Consider the following 17,099-nt stretch of genomic DNA (forward strand, 5'->3'; position numbering starts at 1 on the left):
GCTCGCTGATTATGATCTGTGCTGTGTATGAATACTTATCCACTTTTTCATGAGAAATGCTGTCCAAATGTCCTGTTTATCATGATGACGTCTGAAGTCCCCGCCAAAGGAAGTAGTCCCTTTTAGCAACTTGTTAGCAACCGCCGTTTTTTAAGACACAATAAAGGTTTAAAAAAATCACAAGCGGGTTATAACTGGTGTGATTTATGTCATAGATCAAAACATGAAAATATTTAGAGGCTTTGTTAACCACAGACCTTATTTCAGGCGATTTTGCAAAAACCCATTAAAAAAACCCATAGACTTTACGGCGTTGGAACCGGAAGTCCTAAAATGCTAACTCGCTTCCGGGTTTTGCCTACAAAAATGCGTCATCCCTGAGGTACTCTATTGGTGTGATTTTCTGTACAGCATCATGGGTAATGCTTTTTTTTTTTTTTTACCAGGAATTCCACTGTTAAACATGCAGGCTGATGGCTTCAGCAGAAGCAAATACCATTGATTAACAACAAGGGCTTTTGCACCAAATAGTTCTAGGAACTCAGTTATAGGAATTAGCCACTGCGATAATTCGCCATGTTCCTGGTTGCATCCGCACCGGGAATAGGAACTCTGAAGCGGCCGACAGTGGCGTCTCTAAGCGCAGGATTTACAAACTCCGCTTCACATCGTACCTAACAACACCCTTCAGCCGTGACTTATTCACGATACAGCACAGCCTCTCGTACCTTATTGCTTACTTAACCTGTTAGTAATGTCTTAATTATTTAATATATGTTTAAATAAATTTGTCATGAAAACAAGTTATGACAGTAACATGTAAATGATTATATTTCAAAAATGAATTGGAGCAATCATTTTATAATTAGATTTAGAAGTCAATGCAAAACCTGCCTTATGTGCAATTTACATTTTTTTGTTGATTATTATATCTAAATATAAATAGCAGTAATATTTAATAGTTTGGGCTCTGCTGTTAATTATAACCTTTAATATTATAGTAATGTGCAAGAAAGGGCCCCTGTATATAGTTAAAAAGTCAATTACAATTTAATTTATTTAAAGAGACACAATTTGTTTAATAAATCACTGTTTAATAAAAAAAGAAGCTTTTTTAGGTTCAATTTTTTCCCTCCTGCTGTACCGAACCCGTACCGAACCCGTGACCGAGGTACGTACCGAACCGTCATGTTTTTTTTTTGTTTTTTTTCCTCACACAGTATAATTTTTTTACTTTAAAATGTATAGATGCCTTTATATTTTAGCAGTAATTTAATCATCTTATCCAGGGGTCCCTGACAAGTTTGAAACCCTCTGGTTTATGCCAATCAAATCTTCTGAAGCCATATGATTCCTTTGTATGCTGAATTGCCTGAAGCTAACTCACTCTCAAATGAAATCATTCATGCAAATCAATAAATAATGAAATTGAAATGGTTTAAACTAGTCCACGAAGGTAGAAAAACCCTTTCAAGTTAAAGGCATGAACAATTAAGAGGAAATTCATCTTACAACATGTCAATGGTCTGGCAGAGAAATACGAATATGAAACGATTCCACACGTACAAACACGAGTACATGCAGCGCTCGGCAACCAGCGGCCGGGGTGCCATTTTCTTCCACCAGAATCCTTTGAATGACAGAGCATTAACATAAAATTAGCATAAACAAATGAGCGATAATGCGACGGCCACGGAATTACTCTGGCAGGCGGGAATGAGAAATGCGTGCTCATAAAGCATTCCCTTTCAGCTGAGTTTGGATATTTCAAGGACTGTTCTGAAATGACGCCATGCTTGTAGCCGAACAACACACTAATCAACGTGGTGTGTGGCCCAGGACATCTTAATGATCTCTCTGTCTGTCTATCACGCACACACTGGCTGAAGCGTGCAGGAAATACAAACACCACTCTGCAGTCATCCGAAATCTCTTCACTTGTCAACTCTTCGTCCTGGTCTTTTATTAAAGCCCTTTGCTCCTCTTTCCAGCCTTAAAATACGAATATAACTAGAGAAGGACTGAGCGCAGGGGTGGTGAAGAGGGAAAGGTGGCTTTTCATTTAGATTGACAGGGCGGCGTTATCAGCGTGGAGCACCTGCGCGAGGGTCAGTGCCGAAAACCGGAGCGCGACCAAAGCCGATCCCGGCAGTCATCGCTGCTGTAATTGCTTCCATTGACCCTCCTCTGATCGTCTTGGGAATCTCTGACAGGCCGTTCACCTGTTACTGGAGCCGGTTCAGATGCCACTGGTGCCATGCTAATCTCCGCAGGTGATATCACATGCTGATGTGCTCCAGTTCAAACAGCTGTTCTAATAATAACTGTAAAATAAAATATGAAAAAAATAATACAATAAAATAGACCTACAACCCACCAGCAAATGCTAGTTTCTTTAAGACTGCATGAAATATATACTGAATTTTTTAAGCTTTGAGGGTAATGTACTAAATTAACTTGAAATAAAGCAAATATTCACATTTAAAATGTGCAGTCTTTCTCTTCAAGGACCAAAAATATTGAAGACTCATTCTGCACGCAAGAGCATATTATGATCTAATAAAATGCTCTTTATAACTCTATAATGAGAATCTCCCTAATACCACCTTCCTCCACTATATATACGAAATACTTTACATTTTTATAAGAAAAAGTGTGAAAAGTTGACAAAAATAAAATATCAGTGACTGAAGTTGGCAAACAGCCAATTTAAATATCTCACTACTGCTCTATTGTGAAGTTCTATGGTGCAGCATGATAGTCTGTATTCATCGGCTGCCTCCCGTACGTCATCCTTTGCTTGAATGCGTACAATGGAAGCGGACAACATCAGATCGGCAAAAATGAGAGGAGTCCTGCGGGAGAGGAAAGCCATGACACTTGAGTCACTCCTTCAGGAAGGTGAGAGAGATGGTACAGTGTGCCAGGAACATGACGGATCATCCGTAAGACCTGAAGGGACTCCTGCTGTACACATTGCTTAAACTGTAATGAATCACGCAGCATTTATTGATTCAAAGTATCCACAGACCACCCACAAAAAAATTGCTAACTCAAATAAAATGAAAGTCTTAATGTCTTATGCTCTAAGGAAATTTAAGGAAATTTAGCTTGGCAACGTAATTGTTTGCACAGTGCACTTTAAATCTGTATTATTTCTTAAATGAATACTACCATACTGTTAGACCCACCAGAAAATCTAAAAAGCACCATTAATTTTTAATTTGTATTTTTATTCTGTTGTATTTATTTGTGCCATTCTAATTTTACTACTGATTGTTTACTTAATAAATGTGAAATTTCACTGGTATGTAAAATGTTGGTGTCATATAATATGTTGTTTCTACATGAATTTTGTAGATTCAATGTAAACTTATGCAGTACAATATAAAAGTATATTACAATTTTTAATGTTAGATGCGATTAATCGCGATTAACTACAAAAAAAATGTGCGATATATATATATATATACTGTACACATTGCATAAAATGATTCAAATCTGTTAACTAACTCAAGAAATATAAAATAAAAAATAAAAATTTGGTGTTTAAAAATGATCAAAATGATCAGTCACCTAACTTTAGCTATCTCTCTTTGAAAATATATATACACCAATGAGCCAAAACATTATGACCAACTGCCTAATATGCTGTTGGTCCTCCACATGCTGCCAAAACATCCAACAGATGCTCAATTGGATTGAGATCTGGGGAACTTGGAGGCTAGGGCAACACCTTGAACTCTCCATTATGTTCCTCAAACTATTCCTGACCAATGTGTGCAGTGTGGCAGATGCATTATCCTGCTGAAAGAGGACACTTCCACTAGGGAACACCAATGTCATGAAAAGGTGTACCTGGTCTGACACAATGTTTAGGTTGGTGGCACGTGTCAAATATGTCCACATGAATGGCCGGACCCAGGGTTTCCAGCAGAATATTCCAGTCGCACTCCTTCCACCGGCTTGTTGTCGTCCCACAGTGATCCTGGTGCCATCACTTCCTCAGGTAAACAGCTCACACATACATGACCGTCCACGTGGTGTAAAAGAAAATGGGATTCATCGAACCAGGTGACCTTCTTCCACTGCTCCACGGACCAGTTCCGATGCTCGCTTGCCCATTGTAGGCTCTTTCAACAGTGGACAGGGGTCATCATAGGCGCTCTGATTGGTCTGTGGCTATACAACCCTATATGCAGCAGAGTGTGATGCACTGTGTTTTGTGACACATTCCTCCCATCACCATCTGTAACAAGATTTAAAGTTCAGGGAAGAAGGAGGCGGGAACCGGCAAAGGTTCAAAGTAACTTTAATTGTCAAAATAAACAAACAACAAAACGAAAGTAAAGCAGCAGCCCCTCATGGACGACTGCCACACAAACATAAAACAAAACATTAAGCCCAGGCCTGGACTTCTTTCATCTTGCACTGTGGTCATTTCTCCTTTTATCCTTCTGGATCTCCTACCATGAGACTCGAGGCTTGCTCCCACGGCTCCCGGCCTCGCCCTGCTTGCCATACCATCATTAAAACTTTGTGTGATTCGTGCCAGAGTAGACCTTCTGTTGGATCAGACCAGACAGGATAGACTTCTTTGTACATCGATGAGCCTTATGGTGCATTCACACCAGACATAAATGAAGCGTTAAGCGCGAGTGATTTACATGTTAAGTCAATGCAAAGACGTGATAGACATCCTGCGGCGTGAATGACGCGATTCGCTCGAATGACACGACGCGAATTGAGCGTTTCGGGTGTTTGATGCGCGTAACGCGTGATTCGCGTGAAACGCGCAAGTTGAAAGATCTGAACTTTGGCGAATATTCGCGCCGCGTTAACCAATCAGGAGCTTGCTCTAGTAGTGACATGATTACGACGTAGTGAGCGGAGGCAGAAATCCGAAACAACAGAGGACAAAGTCATCGCTGCTGTATGTGGATACCCGGAGCTGTACGATACATCTTCGTACTTTTATAGAAACAGGAATAAAAAGGATCTTGCTTGGAAGTGAGTCAGGAGGTCAGACAATCTGGTAAGTTGTAAAAAATGCGCTTTACTCAATTATATATATTACTACAAGCTAGCTAAAGCCAACAAATTGAGCTTATTCGCCGTATTTTACAACTACTTTCCCGCTGACGAGTTGATGTGTGTATTCAGAGGAAGTGTGCAGAAAGAAGTGGAAGAGTATGAGGGATACATATTTAAAGGAGAGCCCCTCCCATGACGCGAATTCGCGTCTGTTGTGAAGTGAATTTCACGCACGGATGAGGCGAATTTCACGCGCGAATGAAGCGAGTAAACTCAAAATGTTCAAGCGTCCAACAAAGCGCGAATAGCAAGATTTATTCGTGCAAGTCGCGTCTGGTGTGAACGCCCCATTAGGCACCCAACACACTGTCGCCGGTTTGTGGTTTGTCCCTCCTCGGACCACTGCTGGTAAATTCTCACCTCTGCTGACAGAGAGAAACTCACAAACTTTTGTCAAAGTCACTCAGATCTTTATTCCTGCCCATTTCTCCTGCATCCAATATGGTAATTATGAGAACTGATTGTTTGCTTTTCATCTAATTTACCCAGACCTTAATATGTGGCCTTGTTAGGAGATAATAAATGATATTCGCTTCACGTGTGACTGGTTATAATGTTTTGGCTTATACATTTTTTCCTCAAATTGGGACCACCCACAAGTCTGTTCATTAACTCAAGTACACAAACACAGGCGCATACTTGCAAAAAGGGATGCCAAACACACAGGCTGTGCAAATAAATGATTTCCTGCTGTCTTTTGTAGCACTGGGCGGAAACAGAGCCAGAAAAACACACATTTGCTGTTTCTTGCACATGATGAGCAGGTGCTGATAGTCAGTATGCTGCTTGCACACATAAACGGATAGATGATTCCCTGCAGAGAATGCTGGGAAGGTCTTCAGGTGCACACCATTAGATTACAGGCCAAAAGCAGACGGGATGCTGGGATATCACGGCGGGAGACCAGCGTGCTTGTCTTCACTCATGCTGGCTGCGGCTACTATCTGTGCCTTGTTTGAAACAGATCCAGGAGCGGCTAGTGTAAACTTGCGGATGTCTCGCTCCAGATCCGCCTTTGTTTCATCTTTATCTCTTTGTACAGCTTTGATCTGTGCTTCTCTCCGGATTAAAGATGCCTCGCCTTCAGGGCACGGACGAGAATTGACGTTCTTCTTCATCTGCAGTCATGACGACATAATTTTCAAACAGGATGATGAAATAAGATGTGATGTCAAAGAAATGTATGGATTCTGACAGGTCACATCTCTGGAGATGATCCGATGTTTCGTGTTCATGCTGCTCTGAACAGATCAGATCTGGTCTACATGTACAGTAGCATGAGTGTGTGATGTGAACTTCAGAGAGCTCTATGGTGGGATTAGTGTTTGCTAACACTAAAAGTGACGCAACCACACCATATGTGGGCGTCTTTCTCCATTGAAGGCTTTGAAAAAGAGCTTTATGTCATCACTTGACAACAATCACTAGAAGAATAACATGAAGTTCATCTAAGTAGATTAACAAATCTGACACTGAAAATCTGTTGAAACTTGAAAGATAATGAAATTGGGAATAATGCAATAAAAAGTGAGACATTTAATTTATCCACAGCTTTGTCAGCTTGTTCAGCTAATTTTGGCTTTGCTCTAAGGTCTAGAAATTCTTAGACTTCTAAAAACGTCTATCAAAAAGAAAAAAAGAAAAAGAAAAAAAAAATCCTACTGTTGTACTTCTATTGATGTAATTCTTTATAGCCTTCTAAAAACTTCTATTAAAAAGCAAGAATAAATAAATAAATCCTATTGTTGTACTTCTGTCGTGTTTTCCAGTTAAAATAAGGCAACAAAAAGTTAGACATTTAATTAATCCAAAGCTTTGTCAGCTTGTTCTCCTTATTTTCACACTTCTTTGCTCTTGTAAAATCTAGAAATTATTTAGCCTTCCGAAAAAATCTATAAAAAAAAAAAAAAACAATTAAATAAATACATAAATAAAATAGATAAAACATAGATAAATAAATTAAATAATTATTTTACAATTAAAATATCTAAAAATACTTAAAACAAGATTGACTGAACAGGTATAAAGATGTATTTCTTTAGACTGCATATTGAAAACACATGTATTTTGCTTTATTCTGGCAGATTTTATGACTTGTTTCCAGTATAAGCAAGTTAAAACAAGTGAAAAAACAGTTACATTCTAGATGCAATCCATGAAAACAAATCTTAATATCTTATTCTCTTTTGCTTTAAGTAAATTCATCTTGGCCAAGTCAAAAACAACTAATTAAAAACTCATTAAAAAGAAACTGTTTTGCTGTTCACTCATGCACTTTAAAATTAGCTTGTACTTTAGATTGCTCTTTTTGAATATAAAGGGTTTTGAGTAGGCCTATGATATAACATAACGTAATAAATACCTAGTTCAGCCATGAAACTCTAGATGGCACAGGCTGATAGGTCCTTTACATGCAATCTACGAGCAATCACATCATTACCGCATGTGTAGTGAACAGCACATTCTAGGGCCCAGTTTATGGCCGGGCCCCTCTCTGTCCATAACAGTGGACAAAGGTTTGCTACATTTTGATTGGATCTTGGTGGACTAACACAAACAAACTGTCCAACACCATCAGATAAAGATGTAAGGACAACATCCAGACCTCTCTTAGAGGGTAAGAAGAAGACCTCTTGTACCAAGCCTGGGAAGGACAAGACTTCTCATTGGTCCACAGGCAGTTATTACCCTTCACCCATCTAGACACTACTTCCTAAGGTTGGCCAGAGACTGCCATAAAAATTCCTCGGGACCTTAGCAGAAATGGGTGAAACAACGAGAGATCACAAAGATCCATCCAAATCCATTCAAAACTATGTTTGAAAACCTTAGAACTGATGCAAACTACACATCCATTTCATACTTATTCACAGAAATAAGTAATCTCAGTGACAGCTATTTGTAGTGCAACCTCTGATGCAAATTCAGCTGTTAATGTAGAATTGAATGACGGTTCAATCTTTTTCCATCATGTTTAGTCTCTATTTGTTTAGAATATTGCCAAATGTATTCTGGTGGTGGTTTGGAAAGTGAGAAATGCATTGTTAAACTTTAAAGACACTGTAAAGACTTCCAACTTTGTGCTTTATGCAAATGAGTTCCACAGGGGAGAGAAGGGTGGGCCACACTGTGTGTGTCCCCTCTGATGCCAGCAGCCAATCACAGCACTCGAATGGAGAAGCGCCAAAATGCAATCTCCTCCTCATCGGAAAGGGATAAAGGTACCCTTTCTACAGATACATCGTTCTGAGTCTGCCCGTCAAAGGGGAAAGACACAACAGATACACCGTTCTGGGTCCCAACTCTATAAGGAGTGAAACATTAACAGATATTGTTCTGAGTCTCCCATAGGAGAAGACAGAGCAGATACAACACAGTTCTGAGCCTCTGGTCCATCCAGAGAGACAACAACAGATCCCATGATCTGAGTCTACAGCTTGTGAGGCAGCAACAGAGACGACCACGTTCTGAGCCTCTAGCTTGTCAGGAAAGAGACATCAACAAACACTACGTTCAGAGTTTCCGTCCAGCGAGACAGTAACGACATCTGCAACAAAGTTAAGCTCAGGACAGCAAACCTTCACTCCAAGGTACCTTCGTCTGCGTGTTCCAGATTGTTAAGGACCTTCTGCACCTACACCAGGGCCTCATCTGCGTGTTCCAGATTTTAGGACCCTTTGGTGCTCCAGGAGATCAGCATCCCACAGAGCTTCATGTTCAAGACTGTTGAAACAGATTCTGGCTCCTCTCCCCACTGCACTGTCGCCCAGCACAACCAGTGGAAGACGTCACCGTCATCGGACTCGACCAAGTGGAACGTAAATATCACTTAACCAAACCTCTTTCCAGAGACCTTGGCATTGTTGTATATTATCAGTATATAATTTCCTAATTTCCATTAGATGTAATATAGCTGATGTTAGTTAATAACAAATAATCATTCGTTTATTTGTTTGGTGCATAATAAGGTTCTCCACCTTATTATTTTCAGAGAAACAGTTTATCTTTCCCTAAGATAACGTAACTCTTCCATAGCCACACTCAACTTAATCACTTGTATTCTATGTATCTTATGCACTTTATTCCTTTATCATTCATGGTATTCATTTAGTAGTTGTGTTAGTTATTCTTGTTTATCTTTTTGTTAATAAAATTTATTTTATTACACTTGTGTCTTCCTTGTGCTGATAATACAGAAGAGGTTCTACAAGTTAGCAATATCACCAATCTTTCAGATAAATCAGCTGACCACTTTACATTAATTCTAAATGAATGAAAGCCCCTGTTGGGAGTGTTCTCATACTGCCAAGGTAACAGCCCTTGACTGGTGCCCTGAACTATGGAAAAAGGGGGAAGTGGTCATCTGATGTACTCATAACCACACCTTAAGAGACGTGTGTCCAAAAATCACAACGTCAGCGGTGACGTGAGTACCAATCCCTATTTTACTTTGTGTCCTAGGATGGACAAAGTAAAAATCACTACACATGGCACAAGCTGATTGGCCTCTGCTGATCCTGAAGCCAATGAGATTGCTTGCTCAACATTTAAATCGTCTGGTTCAGTGTTTGCTGTAAACTAGTTCTACAGTGCGCTATCAGAGATCCTCTGAACCCCTCCACCTCCCCAGCTCCACCTGCCTAGATCTGCTACAGGATTAATTTATGTCTATTTATGCAGCAGCAGCATATCTTACATGCTCACAGCAGCGTGTCTGTGTATCTATTAGCAGTAGCAAGTCCATACTTGATCTGCAGCAGCAATCTAGTCTGCCAAGACAAAATACATTAACACTTGCATATTCAATAGCATGCTAAAGCTATTCCAAGAGTTGTCATGATTGAAATTCATTATATATATAATATAACAAACAATAAATATCAATACTGTATATGATATCTACTCAGATAATTAGCTTACTCTGATACAGAAACACTTGAAGCACTGCTCCTACTCAGAAGCTTCGGCTAAACGGTAAGTTCTGCTTTTTATTTATGCACGTTTTTTTTTAAATGAGGCAACAAAATGGTGCTAAAAGTAGCTATAAACTACCCAACTGCTGAGACGAGGAGCTGAGATGGCACAAACTCAGAAGATCCAGGACCATCTGGAGCACATTGACCCTGGAACGGGTGACAGGAATGAAATGTGTCTCCATCCACAGCACTTAGGACTCATCTCTCCAAACAAGACACAACGAAACACTTTAGATATGACTATGAAACATCAAACAACACTACAGGCTTACAAAGACTCTAGAGGATAACTTAACCTACTGAGCATGAATCACAGCAAAACAACTAAATCTGAAATTATACTACTTGGGCTTCATTAATAAAGACATACATTTAATCATGCTAAATGTAAAGGTGTAATCGTTTCACGATCGTTTCACAAGTTGGAGAAACATAAAACTGCAACACTACACTGTCCCAAATTATTATTCAAGTGACATATCAGTAGGATTTCAGTACAAAAAACATTCAGATTTTAGTTTTTCAAAGAAAGTGTTTGTTTTATTTCTTCAGATCTTCTTTGGTAAATGGAAACCCTATACTTAAAGAGCTTGTTTCATATTATTAAGCAAGTCATAGTTCTCATGCAATATGGGGAGGAAGAAAGATCTTTCTGAAGATGAAAAGCATGAAATGGTGCAATGTCTTGCAAAATGCATGAAAACAACTAATGTTTTCTGAAAACTGAATAGAGATTGTCAAACTTTCAAAAGATTTGTGAGTGATTTAGAGCACAGAAGAACTCGGTCAGATAAAGTTAGTGTCAAACAAATTATTTGTATTAAAAGAGCAGCTATAAAAAAAGCCAGTGTTGAACAGCAAACAGGTATTTGAAGCTGCTGGTGTCTCTGGAGTCTCAAGAAGCTCTCCATGCAGGCTGGCAGTTGTGAGTAAAGATGCATTTCAGCCACTCCAAACCAAAGGTCACAAAGAGAAACATTTACATTGGGTTTAGAAATACATGCAGACTCATTTTTAAATAGTTTTATTCACTGAAGAATGTCATACTAAAATGGATCAGGGGTGTCCAAACTCGGTCCTGGAGGGCCGTTGTCCTGCAGAGTTTAGCTCCAACTTGCCTCAACACACTTGCCTGGAAGTCTCTAGTATGCCAAGTAACAGCTTGATTAGCTGGTTCAGGTGTGTTTATTTGCGTTTGGAGCTAAACTCTGCTGGACAGTGGCCTTCAGGAGCAGGATTGGACACCCCTGGTCTAGATGGATGGATTTCTGGATGGTTGGTGAGTGGCTACCATATACAACAAGACTGCTAGCGAGTGAAACCCTTTAGGGTTTCTGAGGGTGTCAAAATGACTTCTGCAAGATATGTGGAGTTTATAACTGGCAATTTTCTGCTATGGTATAAAAAGAAGGATAGGGCCTTCTGAAATAAAAGGATTTTCATTCAGGACAACGCACTGCTTGTTCGTTGTCCTGAATGCGATCTCATGCTGCAAAAAAATACCTCTAAAAACACTAAAACTGTTTGAAAATGTATTTTTAAAACCACTGTAAATGTTTCTCTTTGTGAGCTTTGGTTAGAGGTGGCAGAATTGCAATATTATGCACAACTGAAGTTCTTGAGACACCAGCAGCTTCAAATACCCCTTTGCTGCCCAACAGTGCCTTTTTTATTGTTGCCCTTTTAATTTAATTAATTTGTTTGACAGAAACTTCCCTTAATACGCCTTTATCTGACTGAGTTCTCTTGTGCTCTAAATCATTTTAATTCATCGAATCTTTTAGACAGTTTGACAGTCTCTGTTCAGTTTTTGCAAAATATTAGTTGTTTTTATGTATTTTGCAAGACATTGCACCATTTCATGCTTTTCATCTTCAGAAAGATCTTTCTTCCTCCCCATATTGCATGAGAACTATGACTTGCTTAATAATGTAAAATAACCTTTTTAAGTAGGGTTTATGTTTACCTAAGTAGACCTGGCAATTTATTTAACAAACCTGTCTGAGATTGATACCAGTTATCTAAAAAGAAATGAGGAATAAAACAAAACAAAAAAGTGTTCTTTGAAAAACTAAAATCAGAATGTTAGTTGTACTGAAACCCTACTGATATGTCACTTGCATAAAAAATGTATATGCATATAAATTGATATGGAAAAACCAATGCCATTGTTACTGTTCATATCACTGTGTATCAAGTGCTGAGGAAGATCCAGAGCTGAAATTCAGATATAGTAATGGGTGTTTGGTTTACAACACATACTGTAAGCAGTAGACCAATCACAACAATCTGATCAATCAGACCAGAGCAGGGCTGCGTTCAGCCCTGACAAAACGTTGCAAAACGTTTTTTAAACGGAAACGGTGGTGCGTTGAACACCCCGTTCTGATGACGCAAGAGTTGCAACTATGGCAGCTGAGAAGGACATTCTTTGTGTTATTTTTGAAGAATTTTCGGAGCCTGATGAAGTTGGTATAAATAGGTGTTTAATACTGCAACATACGCTCGATGTTACAGTCACTGCCCTTGCCGTCCAGAATAAAAGAGAACATCCCAATCCAGTGAAAGGATTTGTGGAAACTTCTAATTATTGTGATACAACACTTGCCTTGCATTTCAGGATGAAAAGACAAACATTTCAGGTGAAGGATAATCCACTTCTTACCTCCAAGACTGTGTTATGATCTATATTATTTTTATTGTTTGTATTAATTAGGCTTATCATTATTGCTGATCACTGTTGTTGTGCTTTGATATTGTAATATTTACCATTATATAACCAGAGGAGTATAGAAAAGCTTATTAAAGTGTCACTTCACAATACAACAGCAAAATATATAAGTATAGTATTTTTATATTACATTAATACTCATTGTGCGAGCTGTCTCTTTAATACCGCGTGGTTTATATACATCTTGCCGCTGATTGGGCTGACATTTCTGACACACCCACCAAACAAGAGAAAACGAATCTCAAACCCACTGCACACCATTTCCAGGAAACATGTCGTTCAACCCGGAAAACGTAGCAAAACGTTGCGCACCGGTTTGAGCTTGAACGTGCCCCAGACCAATCACAACAGACTGGGTCATCTGACCAATCAGAGCAGAGCAGACCAATCACAACAGACTGGGTCATCTGACCAATCAGAGCAGAGTAGGCTCTCGGAAAAGGAAGGGTTTAGAGCAGGGGTGTCCAATCCTGCTTCTGGAGGGCCACTGTCCTGAAGAGCTTAGCTTCAACTTGCCTCAACACACCTGTCTGGAAGTTTCTAGTAAGCGCTTGATTAGCTGATTCAGGTGTGTTTAATTGGGGTTGGAGCTAAACTCTGCAGGACAGTGGCCTCAAGGAGCAGGACTGGACACACCTTGTTTAGAGAGACCGAATCCTTTATCGAACTTTTTCAAACACTGTGAGAAAAGAGCTGATGCTGCCATGTATACGATGAGAAAATTAAAGTGTTTTTTAAACCTTGGATGGATGTAATTATATTGTAGGAGACTACAAAACAAAATTAGGGGACTTTAATATAAATAAATGCATAAATGTGTATATAAATGCATAAATAAATGAATACATACATACTGCAAAATACCAGTTTTATGGTTGGTCAGTGTACTCACTATTTGCACATAGCAAAAATTTACTTTTGGACTCCATCCCTAACCATTTTCTCTCTCTGGATAAATTGTTGTATGGACATTTAATAACTTTAATAACTAGTTTTTATATTTTTCAACATGTTTAGGAAAATCATTGACTATGCGAACGCTTCTTCGCTTCCATGAGCGCCTCCATGCATCAAGACAATCAAATTAAGGAGCGGGTTTATGAAGACTAAGTGATAAAAATATTCTTTCATTATCTGGTGGCGCGTTCCTTCTGAGTGTGAATGGAAATAAAGGAGCGCTTGATTAGCTAGTGTGGCGTTGCTGCGACAGCTATGACATGTTCAGTAGTCCAGCGGACAGTAGATAATTACTTTCCCCTGACAGGCAACTTGTAGCTCAGCTATTAGTTTGCCTCTCAAAGTGCTTCTTAAATCAGGTACATAAGTGCTGTAAGTTATGAGAAGTCTTATCCGCATTGGCCGAATGCTTCTGCTCATTTCTTACACTTATTTCTCTCTCTCTCTCTCTTTCTCCCACACAATGTGCAATATGCAGTTACATCAAGTTCATTTTATTTGCCTCATTGTGTTTTTCACAATGTCTCAGACTGAATTGTGTTTGTCCACAAGGTGACCTCCAATCATTTAGCGAGTTCAAAAATTTAAGTCAATACACTAAACTAGTGGATCGCAGGTCAGTTCTGACAGGGTCATGGACAAAAGGGGAAAAAATAATGCTAAATGCAAATAATAATGTACAAATGAACATATAATTGTGCATAACTATCATGACACCATGTTATGTTAGCAAAATCAATAGGCTACAGCAAAGTAAAAGAAAATTTACAAGCCAAACTACAAAAATTACTGGTTACCAAAGAAGACAAACCATCAAATCTAAACGGACATTTAAAGACGAAAAATTACTCAAACTAAAATCCAGCGAGCACAGAGATCAACAAGATGCATTATTAAAACAAACAAGCTACTAGAATATTAAAATAATAATAATAAAATTCCATAATTTTCCAAGTTTCTTTATGCAGAGTGATAAGGAGGCATGTTCTGCATTTGTAAACGAAAGCTGTGCATTTAAAAACATAGAGATCTATCCATGTGATCCATCTCAGTTATGAAGCAACAGCAAAAATGTCCGACTGGAATCTTTTGATCTTCAGATAAGCCACTATATATAGACATTAATCTCTTAAGTAAACTCAGACCGCAGAGCTGGACCTGACAGTAACAGAGCCCATATGAATCCAAAACCTCCCGCTGTGGGTTCAGAAGTTTGCAGTTTTATATAGTGCATAAACAAAGCCTATTTCTGGAATTTCAACCCCTTGAGAATATTGTGTTCTTGTAGTTCTGTGGGTCATTCATTTTACGTTGTGTACTTACATGTGTAAATGTACTAAACAAAACATTGAGCTTCATTTTTAAAGATGCAAAACATGAAAGATGCATGAGTTTAGTATATACTGATGTTCTGGGAGTTAGGGATTTATACATAGGGGTTACATGTTTCTCTGAGGGGAACTGACTGTCTTCAGAAATGTTTCGATGGCATTTTTTTTCCCTCTTACCTCCATATAATGCCTATTTAAGTAGTATTTAAAAGCGCAGCGCTGCTTTATGTACAGCGATAACCAACGCTACATAATAAGCGCCATGTACTGACAAAGAGTGAATCTGCATTTTCATTTAGTGCGTCTGCAGTTTTTGTTACGTGCAGGTGTGTTTTATGTAGCATAATTTCACAAAGCTAAAGTCAGACCAAAAAAGTCTGCTTTTGCTTTAAATCTTGAAATTATCATTTAAATAAAACACAACTATTAATGTTACATGTGTGTAGCATTTTTATTTGGATCGTAATTAAAATGCAGTGGTTGCCTCTAATTTCAAATGGCTACAGATATTTTTTGTTAAGGCCAGTTTGGCATGTAATTATGGAAGCTTGTTTCCACCCTAAAATAAAAAATAAAAAAAGGTAATTGCGACATATTATCATACAATTCTGACATTTGTTCTCTCAGTTGCGAGTTTATATCTCACAATTCTGACTTTTTTTCTCAGAATTACAAGATATAAACTCACAGTTGCGAGTTATCAAGTCAGAATTGTGAGATATAAACTCGCAATTGCATGTTATAATGTGCAATTGTAAGGGAAAAAAGACTGACGTTTTTTCTCAGAATTGCGACTATATCTTGCAATTCTGACTTTATAACTCGCAACTGCATGTTATATATAAGTCAGAATTGCGAGATATAAAATGGAAATTCCGAGAAAAAAGTCTGAATTGTGAGATGCATACTCACAATTGCAAGAAAAAAGTCAGAATTGTGAGATAAAAAGCTGCAATTACCTTTTTTATTTTTTTAGTGGCAGAAACAAGCTTTCATAGGTAGTAGAGCAAATAAATAATTTTAAGAAATAAGAAAAAATGGCAAAGATATTGGAATCGGCCCGTTTATTTGTAAAAAATAAATAAATAAATAAATAAAAATAAATCGGCAATCGGAATCAGCCATGAAAAATCATGTTAATTTTCTTGCCATTATGTAAATAATCAAGTTATACAGTCAGGGCCGCATTAAGACTACAAGGGGCCCCTGGGCTTTAACTCTTGAGGGGGCCCTTCATCCACCAGCACTATTACCTACATTCGGGGGTTAAATTGGGCCGGGGCCGTCCGGGGCTGTGCCCCGGCACATAGGCTTACGAGGGCTCGACATACGCTTGTCCGGGACTGCGGGACAAGTGGATTTTTTGAAGTGAAAGAGAATTTTACTTGCCTGACCAGATAAGTAGCTTGATTAAAATGTCAATAACAACCAAAATGCGAGAATGATTAATCTAGCTTAAGTGGCGATTGATAGTGGATGTACTGGCGGTGATATTGCGCTGTTGAGGATCACATAACCTCTTGAGGAGAATTCAAAACAAATGAGCTCTGCTCACACAAAGAAACTCAGTTATCATGTTGCAATAAAAATTCAATGGGGTTTAGCTTGCTATTTACGACATATGATAAAGTTAAGCATCACACGACCGAAAGTGCTTAATTCCTATATATCACCTCGATTGAAATTGACACTAATTTCATACAACAGTTCAATAAACAAGTAGTTAATATCAATCACTTACGTTTTAGATGCAATATGCCTGTTTTTGTTCTATTGTAGCAGCGAAAATAGTTCCAAACAAAGCAGAAGCAGCATCTCACAGCTGCGCTCAGCCGTTTTGAATGATTCAGCGTTTTGAATGAATCGGTTGAGTGAAGATTCAATGGCCCATTCATAAACAACTGCTTCATTCTTGATTCAGAGTGAATCGTTTGAATAAATGACTCAGTGGCTCACTCATTAAGACGGTGACTTGCCGCCATCTACTGGCGGTTTAATTTCATGTTTAAA

General features: G+C 38.6%; 1 protein-coding gene across 7 annotated transcripts in view; it reads right to left on the minus strand.

The window, feature by feature from the left end:
- inpp4b (inositol polyphosphate-4-phosphatase type II B) overlaps window positions 1–17,099 on the minus strand; it is a 244,590-nt gene that overhangs the window by 166,611 nt on the left and 60,880 nt on the right. For 3 of the 7 annotated variants that reach the window (XM_048196108.1, XM_048196110.1, XM_048196109.1), the window contains one exon: window positions 3,859–4,249. The exons of the other annotated variants lie outside the window; for them this stretch is intronic. In XM_048196108.1, coding sequence (XP_048052065.1) covers window positions 3,859–3,909 — 51 coding nt within the window. In that variant the 5' untranslated portion in view covers window positions 3,910–4,249. The remainder of the gene's footprint in view (window positions 1–3,858; window positions 4,250–17,099) is intronic. 7 annotated transcript variants of the gene reach the window in all.

The sequence above is a fragment of the Megalobrama amblycephala genome, linkage group LG7 (assembly GCF_018812025.1).
Source record: "Megalobrama amblycephala isolate DHTTF-2021 linkage group LG7, ASM1881202v1, whole genome shotgun sequence".
Classification (NCBI taxonomy): domain Eukaryota; kingdom Metazoa; phylum Chordata; class Actinopteri; order Cypriniformes; family Xenocyprididae; genus Megalobrama; species Megalobrama amblycephala.